At 40.1% G+C, this 15,351-nt stretch overlaps 2 protein-coding genes across 3 annotated transcripts; one reads left to right on the top strand and one right to left on the bottom strand.

Annotated features, from left to right (window-relative positions):
- The first annotated feature begins 3 nt into the window (after positions 1 to 3).
- Positions 4 to 2,761, top strand: med11 (mediator complex subunit 11). Its single transcript, XM_076724404.1, has 3 exons — positions 4 to 271; positions 1,260 to 1,390; positions 1,769 to 2,761. The coding sequence occupies exons 1-3, from the start codon at positions 202 to 204 to the stop codon at positions 1,931 to 1,933; spliced, it is 366 nt and encodes a 121-aa protein (XP_076580519.1). The 5' UTR covers positions 4 to 201; the 3' UTR covers positions 1,934 to 2,761.
- Positions 2,762 to 2,807: 46 nt separating this feature from the next.
- On the bottom strand, positions 2,808 to 14,877 carry arrb2b (arrestin, beta 2b). Of its 2 annotated transcripts, XM_076724400.1 has the most exons (14): positions 14,741 to 14,877; positions 12,064 to 12,094; positions 11,881 to 11,941; positions 11,659 to 11,703; positions 11,362 to 11,558; positions 9,515 to 9,642; positions 9,128 to 9,263; positions 8,967 to 9,051; positions 8,644 to 8,716; positions 7,600 to 7,737; positions 7,374 to 7,457; positions 6,591 to 6,667; positions 6,347 to 6,401; positions 2,808 to 4,315 (listed from the first exon to the last, which is right to left on the bottom strand). In XM_076724400.1, exons 1-14 carry the CDS (start codon positions 14,761 to 14,763, stop codon positions 4,225 to 4,227), a joined length of 1,224 nt encoding a protein of 407 aa, XP_076580515.1. In that variant the 5' UTR covers positions 14,764 to 14,877; the 3' UTR covers positions 2,808 to 4,224. The 2 variants fall into 2 exon arrangements, with proteins under 2 accessions (XP_076580515.1, XP_076580516.1); XM_076724401.1 differs by lacking the exons at positions 6,347 to 6,401; positions 6,591 to 6,667 and having other exon boundaries at positions 4,091 to 4,315; positions 14,741 to 14,847.
- Positions 14,878 to 15,351: the final 474 nt, after the last annotated feature.

The raw sequence follows: 15,351 nt of genomic DNA, 5'->3' as shown, positions 1-15,351 counted from the left end.
GACAGGGTGACGTAGATTTGGTGAACTCATTGTTGTGCAGCGAACCTTCATGCCTCAGTCTTGTAGTGGTGGATTTAGTGGAGTAGATTTAGGTTTACTTCTGTCTACACCGACCCCAGTTGTCTGAACTGCACTGTGTGTTAATATATAGTAGAATTAGTTGTGGGAGAGCTGCTGACTGGAGCCGTTTCCTCTCCGCTCATGGCTAACGAGCGGCTCAGAGCTCTGGAGGAGGTCGAGAAGGAGATAGCGATGATCCTTCAGTGTGCCGGTGAGGACAGATTTGAGTACAGCGACGACATCGTCCATGAATCAGACTGATTTTGTACTGCTGTGGTTATTCGTCACTTAAGAATGAATGAGACAGGACCGGGCTCCAGTGTTTTTGGGGCCCGTCAAGCAGAATCCTCGCTCCGTGGTAGTTAGCAGGAGTTTGTTCATCTCGTGTATTCATTTATTTTCTGTTTAAAACTTGAGCAGGGCAGGATAACAAACTCGGCAAAGCGAACAGTTGCCCCAGTTGACCCCAGAAGCCCCAGGTTCACTGCATTTAACGTTAAAAAAACGATTCAATGCAGGTTTCTTAAAATAATAATGATAATGATAATAATAATAATAATAATAATAATAATAATAATAATAATATAAACAAAGACAGGGCCTGCGTGTCTGCTGGGTCTGGAGGTGTATGTTGGTTGGACATCACCAAGAGTCCAAATGTAAATTGTTGCCCTGTCCCCAAATAGGTCAGTCTGGATGGATGGATGTGACCATTACAAGACCACTGGAAGGGCATTCGTGTTGCATTAATCGATATTTTTTCTATTAAAAATGGATCAAATGATTCTAGTGTTTTGTCATTAGAGACTTGCTCGTGACCATAATGGAGCATTAAGTGGCGAAAGAGCTAGATGTCTTTCTCAGGAGTTGGTGGAGACCAAAAACAGAGTGAAAAGAGTGAAAATTGGACTTTCATCACATTCATCACAAGGACAGATAGGACTTCTAAAGTAAGCTGATGTTGCCTTTTGTCTACTGGATGTGTAAATTAGCAGCTATTTGCAAACACATTCATCATATCAACTACAAATTGATCATCTGTTACACTTTGTGTTTAGAGCTTGTTTTCTGCCCCTTTGAACACAGTTAACTTTAAGTGTGCAATCAGTGACCAACTGTAAATTCAAAATCATATTTTTTTCCATTATTAGCATGTCGGTCTACAAAACTGACATGTTTCTGTATGCTTCCCCCGTCAGGTAATATAGTTCTGGAACTCTCCAAAGACAAACACAATGCCAGCCTCTTGGACAGACAGCTGATCCAGTTCCAGAGCTCCGTCAACAGAGTGGAAAGTGAACTGAGTGGCCAGATCCGTTACCTCACACAGGTCAGACACACAGTAATAGTATTAGTTTTTTTTCATTTGTGCAGAATAGCCCTGAAGACCACTGCTGTGGTGCACCACAACAGTGCTGTAGTGTCTCATAGTACATGTGCCCTAAGTAGTAGTTATATTTATTAGTTGTTACAGCTAAATATATCTTTGCATATTGGCTAAGACAGTATGAAACACCTCAGTAGTTTTGTGTCAAAACCATAACTGAAAAGCTATGTACATAGCTATACAGACAATGTCCTGAAATGTGTAGAGCAATCATCCACTAATCAGAAGGTCAGTGGTTCGGTCCCTGGCTCCTGCAGTCTGCATGTTGAAGTTTCCTTGGGCAAGACACTGAACCCCAAAATTCTCCTGGCTTTTCCCTAGGTAGCTACTGGTCAACCTCATGAAGGCTCCACTTATTCAGCCAGGAAGGACTGTCAGATGGCACTGAACCGAGCTGAATATGCCAAGGTCAAACTGGGAGAACTGGGACGGACCTGTGAAGTCATGCTGGAGCAGCAGCAGCAGCAGCAGCAGCAGCAGACATAAGAACAGAGAGGAAAACTCGTTGGCTGGTGAAACAGTGATCACCAGGCAGCATTTCACTGTCATACCTGATGTGACTGTATCTGTCCCCATTCTCCACTTCTACCAGCAGCCTTAAAATCTTTTCATGGATCCTTTTTATTGTTCTTACAAATTCTGAAGTATCACAAGAAACACAAAGAAGAACTCTGATTTTCTACACAGTGTATGTCGCATTTCTAGGTACATTTTGTTGTTGGGTCGTCCTGTTCATTTTTCCTAGTCATGTGCATAGCAGGCCAAATGTAGACCTTGTTGAGATACTCAACAACTACAAAGAAATTTATCAGAGTCGCTGAAATGTCCACATTCCAGGAAATGGCCATCCAGGACCTTGACACATTGTATGACAGTCTTAGATCAGGGCTGAGTGAAAGAGGCCTGATGTTTCTTAGAGGATGGGGTTGAACAGGAAGACGCTTCAGATCAAGTGTTGTACACAGTGAGTGAAGCCAAGTTTGTTGTCCATACCTTTTGACAAGTCTCTTGTCGCTTCAAAACCTCAGTTACAGACAACAAACTGTTAACTGCAAACTTGTTAACTCTTGAAACATGATTATGTCCTGCATGCTCTTATATCTGGGCTTGTTTTGCTTGCTCAACAATATTGTGGTTAAAGATGAACCATGCAACTGACCACAATTCTCTGAATTTGTCTTTTGAAAAATTTTCATCATCTTTTACATCAGATAAGATGACATTATCCTCAGTTTGTCAGGTGGAAAAGTTTATTTTCACAAAAGAAGAATTCCTGTGAAAACTTTAACAAAATAAAGACATTTTTAGTTACAACACTTGATGATTATTTGTAGATTTTAACATGAAACCAGTATCTTGTAATATGTTTTGCTACTATATTGTGGAATCTTCACACTACCATGTCAATTTTGAAGCTTTGATCATGATATATAGCTAGAGTAGCTTGTAAATACATACTGCAGCTCACATTTACATGTGCAAGTAAAATGGGGGGGGGGGGGGGACAGACATATTTCATATTCTAAAAACATGCATCTGTATAGCTTCAAAAACACAAGAGCCTGTTGAGAGATACTGACGGTGACACAGCAAAGACTGTAGGGTGCATCTTTTTCAAGAGAACTGACATTTCCAAAAGATGTGTAGCAACCAAGGCAAAAAGATACTGTAAAAGAAGTCCAGTGAATTTATGGTTGATTGTCTAGCTGTTCAATGTACATGTCAAATGATTATAACAGTATTGAAAGAATAGTCCATGTATCTAAGGCTCTAGTGCTCCAGCTAACCTTTTTTGTATGAACACTATGGTACGACCCGTCACTCTGTCCCAATTCCATACTTGTGAAGCATGAGAGAAAAAGACATTATAGCCAAAATAATAAATTGGCAGGCTGATATTAGTTCATCACAGATATATTACCATTGGTTTATATACTGGCCAATAATTAGTAGTGCACTGACAACATAACAGGGTTAGTATATTGTAATGTTTCATAATGTCAAATAAATGTCAACTATTTGTTGAAAAACATATTAACTATATAGTGCTATCTCTGAATAACAGTATATTTTGTATAGGTGCACTAAAGAAGAGCTGATCTCACACTGGCAGGCCAAAGCTAGATTCTAACAACTCTTGGCTGTTGAACAGACTTTAAAATCAGTATGTACTGTATGATGAGAATCTTTTCACTGTTAGTTCACCCCATTGATATATGCAAGCTTGTTCTGCTGTATAAAAATGTATTAATTCATTTCATCATAAAGAGGTTGAGACCAATCAATAGGAAGAAGTAAAAATTCTGTTATTGCTCTTAACAGTTTCACTGATACCTCAAGATAACAACTGATCTATCATCAGTGTAAAAATACTGCTTTTATTCCTCTGCTGGAAATATAAATCCTGAATCACAGCAGCATGGATAATATTGATATCAGCAGAATGAAAACTCAGAGTCAAGCAGCATCCTCCAACATCTTACTGTAACCTCACTTAGCCGACTAAATTTCCACTATAGAAGCCTGATTCAGTGACCATCCCTGTTTTTACACTAGCATGCAATCAGTAGATTTCTTAATTTGTTGGCTGCTCTTTTAAAAGGCACATCTAGTAGCCCATACAGAATAAATGGTTCAATTAAAAACAATTGGCAACATTCAGGAGGTTGTCTTCACATGTCTTGCTGTTTGCTCATCATCTTCTTCTTGGCTTCTGTGGTTGAGTTGCTTGTAATCTTCCACTCAGACAAGTAACCCAGCTGGTGAAACAGGAGGAGCTAACAAAAGGGTTCACCCTCATCCTTCATCCCTGTTAACCGCAGGCGAGCAAAGTCTTCAAAGACAAAGTCATCAACCTGAGAGGAAGCTCTAAAAGGAGAAGAAATGTTATTAGCTGCCTGGATAAAACAACTAATTACTGCAGAAATGAAGGCATTTGACTGTTTCAGTGTTTATGTTGACAACAAGTCTGAAGACCTAAAGATCACAACATTTTTTATAACAAAAATAGGCAGGAATGTTCAGCTGATGAAGATTCATAAGTATGCAGATGACAGTTATCTACAGTGGACAGACTTGCGTAAGAAAAATTCTTATAATAGAAAATATCTCAGAATATGTCTGGATCAAGTGTAAACCCACTGTGACATCGCCCATTGGTTTGTGGACTGCTGTTTTAAAGCCTCAAGTTTGGCATTGCTATCACCATCTTGTTTTTTGTAGCCAGAAATGACCATATTTGGATGAGAGGGTAAACCTTTGGAGGATATGCATTGCTACACCTCTATCCTGACTGGTTCTGACTGAGAATCAGATAGCGACTTGTCACTCAAAAGGTAGAAGACTAAAGCTTTATCATCTATTTTGCTCTAAATGGGACAATAATTTACAAAAGGAACGTCATGCTGTATCGAAGAAGACTTGAAACTAGTGATTGAGACCATGAATTTATTAGGAAGCTGTAGAGTGTAGTGTCATTTTTCTCATAAGCTTACATACAATCTGACTTCTTTTAGCAGGCTTTGGAGTCGCCCCCTGCTGGCCAATAGAAAGAATGCAGGTTTAAGGCCACCCTGTCTGCTTTTTACAGTCTATGATATGAATGAGAAATTAAAGGGACCTTGTGGAGTTTTCTTGTAAACAAACAAAAGTTCTGTTTACATTCAGCGTTACTCACCGAAACGCAATATTACATACATATATATACATGCATCCTCATAAAAATACATATATATATTTTTGGAGTATACATGAATGTTTTCAAGCATGCAGTCCTCTTCCCTGCCTTTGCTGGCATGTTGCTATGCTTCTTTGCAGGAATAAAGCATGGAACCACTGTTACATTAGATTGTCCACATGCTTGTATATGCACATATTTGATGTGTGATCCAAACAATGCAGGGGCCCACACATAAGAACATGGCTCCAAAGCACTACTTTAACTCCACAGGGTATCTTTAACTGTACCTAATCACAATGTGAAATACTCTAACACAAATTCCATTTTTCTTTTTGTTTTAGGAAATGATTTCTCTTTACAAGAACAACAAATCTATATAAACTACAGTGCAACTTCATATGTGTATGCATGCATGCTATCTACTGTGAGGGAATTTTCTATCACAGGCTTTCTGTACAGTTAGGAGCCCGAAGGTCTCAAGGTTGGACAACACAGAGACCTCAGACAGAGACACATTAACATTATATTTAGAGACCATTCTAGCAGACAGCAGATAGGTAACCTCTCCCCCTGTTCTTATTATGGAGGTAGCCAAGTTCTTATAGATAAGCTGTACAGACATAGACCGGACAATTTCTAGGAGGATTGCTCGAGTTCACATATTAATAAGGAGTTACATCAAAGTGTCCTCAGTTAGAGGGTTGGAGGCCAGGGCATACGTAAGTACAGTAGGAGCTATTGTTTGGTTTTGACTATGCAATAGAGTACCACAAATGTAGAAGGTAAGTATAGAATATCCGTAATAGGGAATAGTTCAAGGAGTAGAAAAGAAAGCATGTGACATTGGGGGTATTAATGCACTTGTGGACATTGTGTTGCTCATCAACTTCTCCTTGATGCATCAAGCCTGCAATAAATACTTCTGCATAAGGCATCTTAAGTCTTCTGGTGAACTTCTTCCTTCAGCTCACAAGAATTTCCACCACATCTACCATTCTCTGAGTTTTATTTTGAATGTTGGATTACAAACTCATCACTGTTAATTGAAACGTTAATTGGATGGACCTCACAGACTATATGGAAGAAGATTCATTTCATTTCATCACACACACACACACACACACACACACACACACGCACACACACACGCGCACACACACACACACACACACACACACACACACACACACACACACACACACACACACACACTCACTTACTTCATGTCGAACTCTATGAGGTTTGATTCCACAGGACCATCAGCCTCTGGAGCAACTAGAAACAAGACCCAGTCAAGTAATTATATTACACTGTAATTCTCCCAGCTCATCACAGCTCTACTGTTAACTGTTTGGTTGAGATGGTTAAAGTTAGAGTAAGGGGCTGGGGAATGCATGATGAGTGTCCTCACAAGTATTTAAGTACAAACGTGAGTGTGTGCGTGTGTGTGTCGGGGTGTCCTACTTGGCTGTGCTTGGGTGCTGGGCTGGTATGTAGGTTTGGGATGCATCAAGACAAAAGGCAGCTCCACTGCCACATCCCTACATGCACACACGCACACATGCACATACGCACACACACACAAACACACACACACACACACACACACACACACACACACACACACACATAATTTGGGTAAAAAGGCAGTCTTTCGCCAATGTGTATAAAATTTGCACCCCAATTCAGAGGCTGCATTTCTAAGCCAAAGGTCATTTTAGGCTCTTAAAATCCACTGTTTGTTGTCTTTATTAAAATTTGAATCAAGGCTAAATTGTCATGTCTTAGGGGTTTTTAAATGTTGGAGTACTGTGGATGCTCTGCGTTAAAAAGTTATGCATTTTAAAATGAAAACATGGTAGTGTGTGTGTAGCCTAAGACAAAAATATTAAGTTAATAGAATACTCCACCGAATTAGCATCAGATTCCTTTAACATTGTCAAAATCATTGTGGACAGTTTAAAAGTATTCAAACTGATGTAGCAGTACCAGCTAAATCATCTTTTTTATTCTATATATTTTTCTATATGTGTTTCCAGGAGTTCCCCTATAAAATTGGGGTTCAATCCAGGTTTAAATAGGGGTTGCTTCTATTATTCTATTATTTCTGAAGATGGTAACTTCTTTGGAATTTATTCTCAGTTTCTTATATCTTTACAGCAAATCCTTTACAGCAAAAACAGCAAATCCTTTGTGAATTTCCAGAAACCAACCATTGCTGTGGAAAGCTCAAGTGTGTTCACCTACCCTGCAAGAGACACCACCAGTTTGACTTTGACTTTGTAGGACACCAGGATGCCCATCATTTCCTTGCTGGTCCCTTCTTTCATTCTGCAAGACACACAGGACACATACAAACAGCTATAAAAGAAACAATTAATGTACATATTCATCAGTATTAATGAGTCTGCATGCTTTTTTGCTTTAAAAGAAAATCCTTTTCTGTCAGGTGCATGTGTATATCTGTGTGTACATGGTACTGGAGGCCAGATTGGTGTCTTCATGCTTTAGCTTTCCATCCAGGGCCAGGCCTCTCTTTTCCCTGTTGGCACCCAGCATGGGGGTCAGAGTATAGACATGGCAAGAGGTGGAGCTGGGAGAAACCTGGTCACTGAGGTTGGCAGTGAGGGTAAAGGTCAGGGAGACAGGAGCAAAATGGGAAGAGAACATGGGAAAGTTTAAGAGCGATCCATTTGCACTGAGTTCTAAAAAGGAAATGAGACTTTGAGCATGAAAAAAAGAAAAAAGACGTGGGATATAATAGCACATGTGGGGTATAATACATTTTGATACTTTGAGGAGATTGTCTGGTAATAATTAAATCAATGTTCCATTGTGTCTGCATTTGCATATACAATAGTATAATCTACATGCATATGCAATTAACAATTATTAATGTGAAGTTAAGTTATTAATATAGATTGTAGGGCTGTCAATAAATATCCTACATTTCAATACATGGTCAAATTGTTAAAAAAAAAAAAGACAAAACAAAACAGAGATTTGATTGTAAAAATTGATATTCGAAAGTGAAAAAAACAGCATATCTCTCTGGTCATAAAAATAATTCCTGAGTTAGATGTGAAAATATTCCGGCTTCACACTCTGCTTCTCTGATGTCCACCCTCTCTCACAAACCTCTCCTGATTTGTGTGAATGAAGAGTGAATTAAGGATTTATTTCAATAAAAGCAGCGTGGTTTGTCCACCAGGGAGAACTGACAAGTTCTTAAGAAAAAAAAATGTAAGAGATCTATATCCAATAAAAAGTTATTTATTTTACATTTTTATCTAAAAAAAATATTGGCTAACATATTGTTATCAAATATTTTAAAGTCTCATATATCGATATCCATGTCTGCCTCAAAAATCCAGTATCGGTTGGGGTATGCCCATAATTCTTGTGGATGTACATCATCAGCATGACTACATATCTTCATGGTGTCCAACCCTTGAAAACTCAGTTTCAGTTGAAGCAGTGGTGAAAAGGAGCACAATGTTATTGAAGAGGAACTCACTCTGCTTCAACCTGGGCAACCGGACACTTATACTGAGCCATGGAGAAAAGACAGATATCAGCATACTGACGAACTGAGAGAAGGAGAGGAGAATTACTTTAGTGTTTTTTGCTTTTTTTTTTTTTTTTAACTATAAGTTGCATGTCAGTTCTGGGTCTGATTACAGTAGATGCAAGATGCAGTCCTTGCAATTCTTACTTTAACAGTGGCACTCAATAACAGTAAACTGTTGTCCAAAGTGGTGCAACATATCTTCCAGTTGTTGATTTGAAGTGATAATAATTGAAACAAGAATGTCAGTGTGTAAGGGCAGGTGGAGTTACCAGATATCTTCACCCTCTTTACAGTCTTGGTTGAGTTGTTGGTGACTTGGACATTGACACTAATGGGCTCACCATGGTAGTACAGCTAGGGAGAGACAGAGACTTAGCAATGTGTGTATCCATGTCATCAAATAGCACATCAAAGTGTGTAGTTGTATTACCTCCTTATCTAGTGAAGCCTCTAGGTGTAGAGATCGATCAGACATCAGGAAGCTGCGACTGGTCTCCACCATTGGCTGTGGACCTGGCTTCTCTGGAGCATACTGAACTTTCCTGATCACCAAATGCACAGTATTCCTAGATACACAGCAAATTCATATTCATATGCATACATCTCCACATTCTCCACAAGTCAACAGCAAAGATAGCTGTGACAGGGACTGCAGTACAGAGACAACTGGGCATTTCAAACCAGTACAATATATTAGGTGGTGTCAAAGAATATGTCCAGTCTCGAGTGTTTCTTTGAGCACCACACTTTATATCTCTCTATGAGTGTTAGTTTGGCTTAGTTTGGCTGTAGTCTCAAGTGTCTGAATGTGTTGAACCTTTGGTGGCTCTTCTCCTCCACAGTCTTGGCACAGAACACTCGAAGCTCATAGTCCACACCACATGCTTTCCCAGTGTCTTCTGGTCCTGGCTGGAGGGTCACTGAGCAAGGCAGGTTCTGAGGAATCTAACAGACCCAAACACACAAAGTGAAATTTAAATTGTAGCTCTAGGTTCATACTGAACACTCTAATTCCAGCATCTTACTATCATATGCACAACACTTACAGTCATTGGCAATGAAATTCTTGGATCTCAGGCTCTATATATAAGGGCAAATAATGTATAATGATTTCATGCAGGACCGGATGATTATGGTACTGAGCAGTTTTCATAACTCTCTGTAGAGCCTTACAGTTAAGGGTGGAGTATTTTCCTAACTAGGTGGTGATACAGCCTGTCAGAATGTTCCTAAAGGTACACCCATTGAAGCTGCATAGTACCCTGGGATCAGTCGCACCAACAGGTCTTGCGCCTGGTCCTAAACTAAGTCAGTCATAAGTCTGCATTCTAAGTCAGACCTAATAGTTATGCCAGTGGTGCCATCTAGCCTTAAGCCTTAAGCCTTCTTCTTGCTAAGATTAGGCAAATGTCTTACACCTTGTTAGGAGCAGGCGTGAAGTTAAAATCAAGGCCAGTTTTATAGTAACGGCTTTAAACAATACAGCTTGTAACACTGATCTGCACTGTAACGACAATAGCACGTCTCATACATTGACTTCATGAGAAATAGTACTGTGGTGGGTGGCACAGAGTAGGAAAGGGGGAGGTGTGCCAATTAGTCACGCCGAGGATACAGGGCTACCTGCAGGAGGAACTCAGGTGGCAGCAGGTGTTGAGGCCGGGGGAGTGAGGCTGGTGCACACCTCATTCCACGCTGGTATGCAGGGAAAGCTGGGTGTTGCCCCTGGGGCGGACTAGTTTTTTTTAATTTTCTTTATTTTTTCATTTGTGTAACTGGTTTTGCACCTGTGTAAATCTTCAATTTAAGCATGGGATTGGAGTATATTTACTTTGTGTAGAAGCGTTGTTTGCAGAGTGAATTGGTGTGTTTTCACATATTCCAGCCCCTGCCCAGGTTAGTCTGACTGGGGGTTAACCGCAAAGGAGATAGGTGTGGTAATGGCTTATCGAATATAATTGTCAAGCCGAGTTTCCTTGTAATAAATAAATACTTTTTCCATACTTCATGGTTGATCGTTATTCCTGGTGCTAGAGACCTGCTGTGGGTGTAACAAGTATCACTGCTGTTTGCGATTGTGTTTTTTAAATAATGGACTTATATTAACAGACACACAAGGCCAAGGCCAGCAGAGTACCATGTCTCTGAGTTTGATGACAAGCTTGGAGGGGACAATGGTATTGAATGCTGGACTATAGTCAACAGCATTGAGCAGAGAGAGGTTGAAAATGTCTGTGAAGACATCTACCATTTGATATGCATATACCTTGAGAATGTTAATACATCAGTCCTAAGTATAATATCCTCAATGCATTTGCCGATGTAGCCATTAACACTAACACCTTTAACACCTTTTGCCAGTAGCTCTCTCAGTACTTTTGTAAGACTTTTGATAGTCCTTTTCTTTTTGCCGCTCATGTGTGCTCTTTTGTTTCAGTGCCTACCAGCTATGTCCAGCGTTTGTCCTGCCTCAACCCACCTTGTGGTTTTTTTGTGTTTGTTATGTCCACTCTTAGTGAGTGCGTTTTGTGTTTGTTTAGCTCCACTCTTTGAGAGTGTGTTTTTGTTGTTCTCTCTAACTGACTGTAACCTCACTTTACAGTGGAGTTAATGATACTCATGTAAGATGAAGGGCAAGGTGCGCCAGTCTATGGTAAATCTTACAGTGAAGCTGAAGGGGTAAGCATGCTGACCCAGCTTCTTCAGCAGCCTCTCCTGCAGGTGGCTAAGAGGCTTCCTTTCCTCCTGTAGAGGAGGGAAGGCCTGGACAGTCTTAACGTACAGATCCTTCCGGAAGGAAAGGCCCAGGACATCCAGGTCCTCCCGACCATAACGAAATGCACAGGTCAGTGTTACAAACACTGAGGATGGAAAAAGACATTGATTAAATGGGTCATTCAGTCATCAAATCAGACAGCCTGTCACTTTGTCTAGTTACTTTATATCTACAAGTTTTATTACCTTTTCGATCTTTCAGATACTCTGGGTCCACAAGGAACACTCCATCTATAGAACACACACAGATGCACAAGCATACACACATTCACACATATTGGGGCAAAAAAACGGTCTTTGTGCAATGTGTATAATATTTGCACCCCAATTCAGAGGCCACTTTTCTAAACCAAACACATCATAACATGTTACTGGTGCATTGACGAGTGGGTGTGTGTTTAGACTCACCTACTGGATCTGTGTGGTCTAAGTGGTCAACAAAGTCTCGCTTTGGTAGGTAAACTGTGAGCTGTGGAAAGAGACAAGCAGAAAGGAGAATGATTGAGAGTGATTACAATAATCCACAACAGGAGATGTTCATGAGAGGAAGAAACAATAATAAGAACCCCTTCTCACACACACACATACTACCTTGCAGTTGGGGCTGGACTTCTTAAAGACTCTGTAGAAGGATGGAGAGAGCATGAATTGTTACCATGGTGTACATGATCTGTGCCTATTTCCACCAGTATCTATCTTGTTCTCTTTTTGTACTATTGAGGCACAATATTTTAATAAATGAGGACAGAGTCAGGCTAGCTTTCCTGCCTGCTTTAATCTCACTCTCAGAAAGCAAGCGAATAAGCATATTTCCCAATATGTTGAACTCCTTGAACTCATGGGGAAGCTATTCTGATGTACTTAATACACTTTTTAATCCTTGAGGTACACACAAAGTACGCAGATGAGTGTTTGAACAATGGCACTCACGTCACATCTGTACATTAAAATCAAGCATATTTTAGCGGTTGAATTCTATAAATTTTGTCAACTGTTGGAGTACAATTTTACTCGAATATACATAAAGTTGGTCAAAAGCAAAGCAGAGAGAAAAGAGCAGTGTGTAACCCCCGCTGAAGCTAAACAGGAAGAGGGTGAAGTGTATTCCAGGAAATGTGGCCAGTGTATTCCAGTAATGTCTATGCCAGGAGTTATAATGTGACCGTTGTGATTAATCGGCCAACATTTGGAGTCAGTCACCAGAATGAAAACTTTATTGTTGAAAAAGAGTTTTTTAAATGGACCAGTCTACAAGCAGAGTTGTTGTCAAGACCATTCAGACCAATCAGCTTTACCGACTTTATGCACACCACTGCAACTTTAAGAACACTACCATGTCCCTGTGCAGGAATGTGCTGTGTTTTACATTCTGAGGAAAGAAAACAGGGGTAAGAACAAAATGCACATCCTGATTATCAACAAAAATGTCCTTTACTTTCTTAACACGGGAAATGTGAACCCTTTCCTGTCGAACCTTTATCCTAAAGGCAGAAAAAAACAAAAAAAAAAACAAAAAAACATTCCCATGAACTGAGTATGGAGCTACTGAGGTCAGCACAGAGGACAGTATATATCCCTGCTTAACTAACCCATGGTGTTATTTAAATGTTCACACTGTACAATTTCACAAAATAGCTGATGTAAACTAGATGTTCTTGCCACAGCTGGAATGAAATGAAAACCAAATATCCAAATGTTGGACAGCTGAACTGCCTTGCAGACTCTGACCTCTAGGAGTCTGGGTCTCTCTTGCTTCTCTCAAGACTGACACTTGTGCAAAGTTGTGTAATGTTGAGATAGTAATTAACATACACAGCTTTGATTGGACAGTTATTTTCTATTTTATGTTCTCACTACACTGACACATGACAAAGTATAAGTCCTGGTAGCTTATTAAAGTTAGCTCTCTGATCTGAAGCTGTCTGAAAGAGTCAGGAAGTTGTTGACTGTGACAATGACAACTAAGCACTTTGTGTAGCTGAGTGGAGTAGACAACAACATTGCGTCTCGGTTTAAAAACTCCTTTTTCTGCAAACCTCCTCAATTCCACTTCTCCTTATTTCTAATGCTATGAATTGCCAGTTTTTACACTGTACAAGAAATAACAAAGTTGTCCTTGTCGAGCTACAACACGAGCAGACAGCTACCCGAATCAATGCAGAATTATTTAACCTCTAGTTTATTTAGCAGAACCAACCATTCTCTCATACATTTTGTTGTTTGCACACAGACAGCTTGGTTCACCAGCTTCTGGCGGACATCCATTGTTGGAGAAAAAAAATCCCCTGTGACATGCCTGGTCTTCCATCCTTTCCCATAACACTTTTCACGTGTGTTTTGTTGACTACATGTTGTTTGGAAAGCAGACAGACATGTTGAGGATTCTTCCCACTGAAATGTCTTATAATGCGTGACCCTATCGCCGTCTAATGTGCAAATCACAAGAAGTGTGATCACATGATTTGGAGTGCACCTTGTAAAACTGAGTAATTTCTACTGGCACTCCAATAGAACAGCAGTTTTCAAACTTTTGAGTAATTAGAGCAATGATCGCATAGCCTAAGATTTTCGCTTTTAAATGTTTCATTATAGAAAGTGTGTGGAATCCATCACCAAAATAGCCTTACATTCAGTCATTGTGTTACTTTTGGATTGAGTTATAGTGAAAATAAATAACTCCCCCGGAACCCCTCAAGAACCCTGGGGGTCCCCCAACCCCACAAAAAAATGCAAATATTTCAGGAGCGTCTTGGAAACAAGTTAGTAGAACTTATTTCTTTTGACTTGTGTAACTCGCCTACGTCAAAGTTTTCTCACGGAGAAGCAAAAACGGCTCGTGCATTCTGACACCCTGTGTTCACCACGATGACACGTCGGTCACGCGTGAGGATGTTACGCCACACTCTCAAACGTTTATGTTTTGTGGCCATTTGACACTGCGTTCAGGTCAAACCCAGCAGCAGACAGCAGACAAGACTTAAGGCTTTTAGGATTCTTTGGAATCCACTCTTCAATTCGACATGACTATCAATCCATATTTACTTACAGAAAATTGTAATTTCAGCCCTTCAGAATCTACTATGGAGCCAAAGTCATGCGAATCAGGTCAGATGTTTATTATGGACTACATGTAGAAGGTCTGTTTCAGGACTTTGTTTGCAGATAAACTACATCGGTCCGGTTTTAAAGAGGCTTGGACAGTTAACAGGACGCATGTCTTCTTTCCCTTCTCTAACAGCACAAATGAAACAGCTGGACTTGGTCTTACCTGGTCCCCGCTCTGTCTCCCATCTCCTCGGTCCTGTGTGGACAATATTTCTCCTTTCTGCCGTGTCTCTGTGCTGGCCTATTGTCCACTGCTGCCAGCTTTTTGGGTCATTGAGCCCGTTTCCGTAGTTCAGGGACAAAAACCACGCCTCCGCCAAACGCTGGACACCACAATCACCAAACAACTGTAATAATCACAATCCACACACTCCTCCTCCTCCTCCTCCTCCTCCTCCTAGTACTATTATTATACTACTATTGCTAATATCAGTTAAGATAAATGTGGCTAAATACATTTATTTAAGTACTGTACCGGAGAACTTTTGTGTCTGTACTGCGGTAATTGCACTCAACTGTGGAAGAAGGACTCAGAACCGTTACTTTAGTAAAAGTACCAACATCTCAATGTAAAACTACTCTGTTACAAGTTCAAGTCCTGCATTTGCAGAGGTACATTTTATTATCAGCTTCATGTCATCAGCAGTAGTGGTTGTGCAGTAAAATGTTCCCTGTGGCTCATATTATATATGACATTAGTAGATTGTTAATGCATCAACGTGCATTTTAGTGTTGTAGCTTCTCCGACTGGAACTAGTTTGAACAACTTGACAT

The sequence above is a fragment of the Chaetodon auriga genome, chromosome 24 (assembly GCF_051107435.1).
Source record: "Chaetodon auriga isolate fChaAug3 chromosome 24, fChaAug3.hap1, whole genome shotgun sequence".
NCBI classification, from domain to species: Eukaryota; Metazoa; Chordata; class Actinopteri; order Chaetodontiformes; family Chaetodontidae; genus Chaetodon; species Chaetodon auriga.
Note: the sequence above shows the minus strand (reverse complement) of the source record. Positions and strands in the feature narration are given on the sequence as shown.

What these genes read in the sequence shown, in the direction of transcription:
- med11 (XM_076724404.1), top strand. Translation starts at nt 202, where the DNA reads ATGGCTAACGAGCGGCTCAGAGCTCTGGAGGAGGTCGAGAAGGAGATA. An exon ending in GATGATCCTTCAGTGTGCCG is followed by an intron (nt 272 to 1,259) that starts GTGAGGACAGAT and finishes TTCCCCCGTCAG; the next exon opens with GTAATATAGTTCTGGAACTC. An exon ending in AGATCCGTTACCTCACACAG is followed by an intron (nt 1,391 to 1,768) that starts GTCAGACACACA and finishes GCTTTTCCCTAG; the next exon opens with GTAGCTACTGGTCAACCTCA.
- arrb2b (XM_076724400.1), bottom strand. Translation starts at nt 14,763, where the DNA reads ATGGGAGACAGAGCGGGGACCAG. An exon ending in CTTACCCCTTCAGCTTCACT is followed by an intron (nt 9,643 to 11,361) that starts GTAAGATTTACC and finishes TGGGTCTGTTAG; the next exon opens with ATTCCTCAGAACCTGCCTTG. An exon ending in CTCATAGAGTTCGACATGAA is followed by an intron (nt 4,316 to 6,346) that starts GTAAGTGAGTGT and finishes TTCTCCTTTTAG; the next exon opens with AGCTTCCTCTCAGGTTGATG.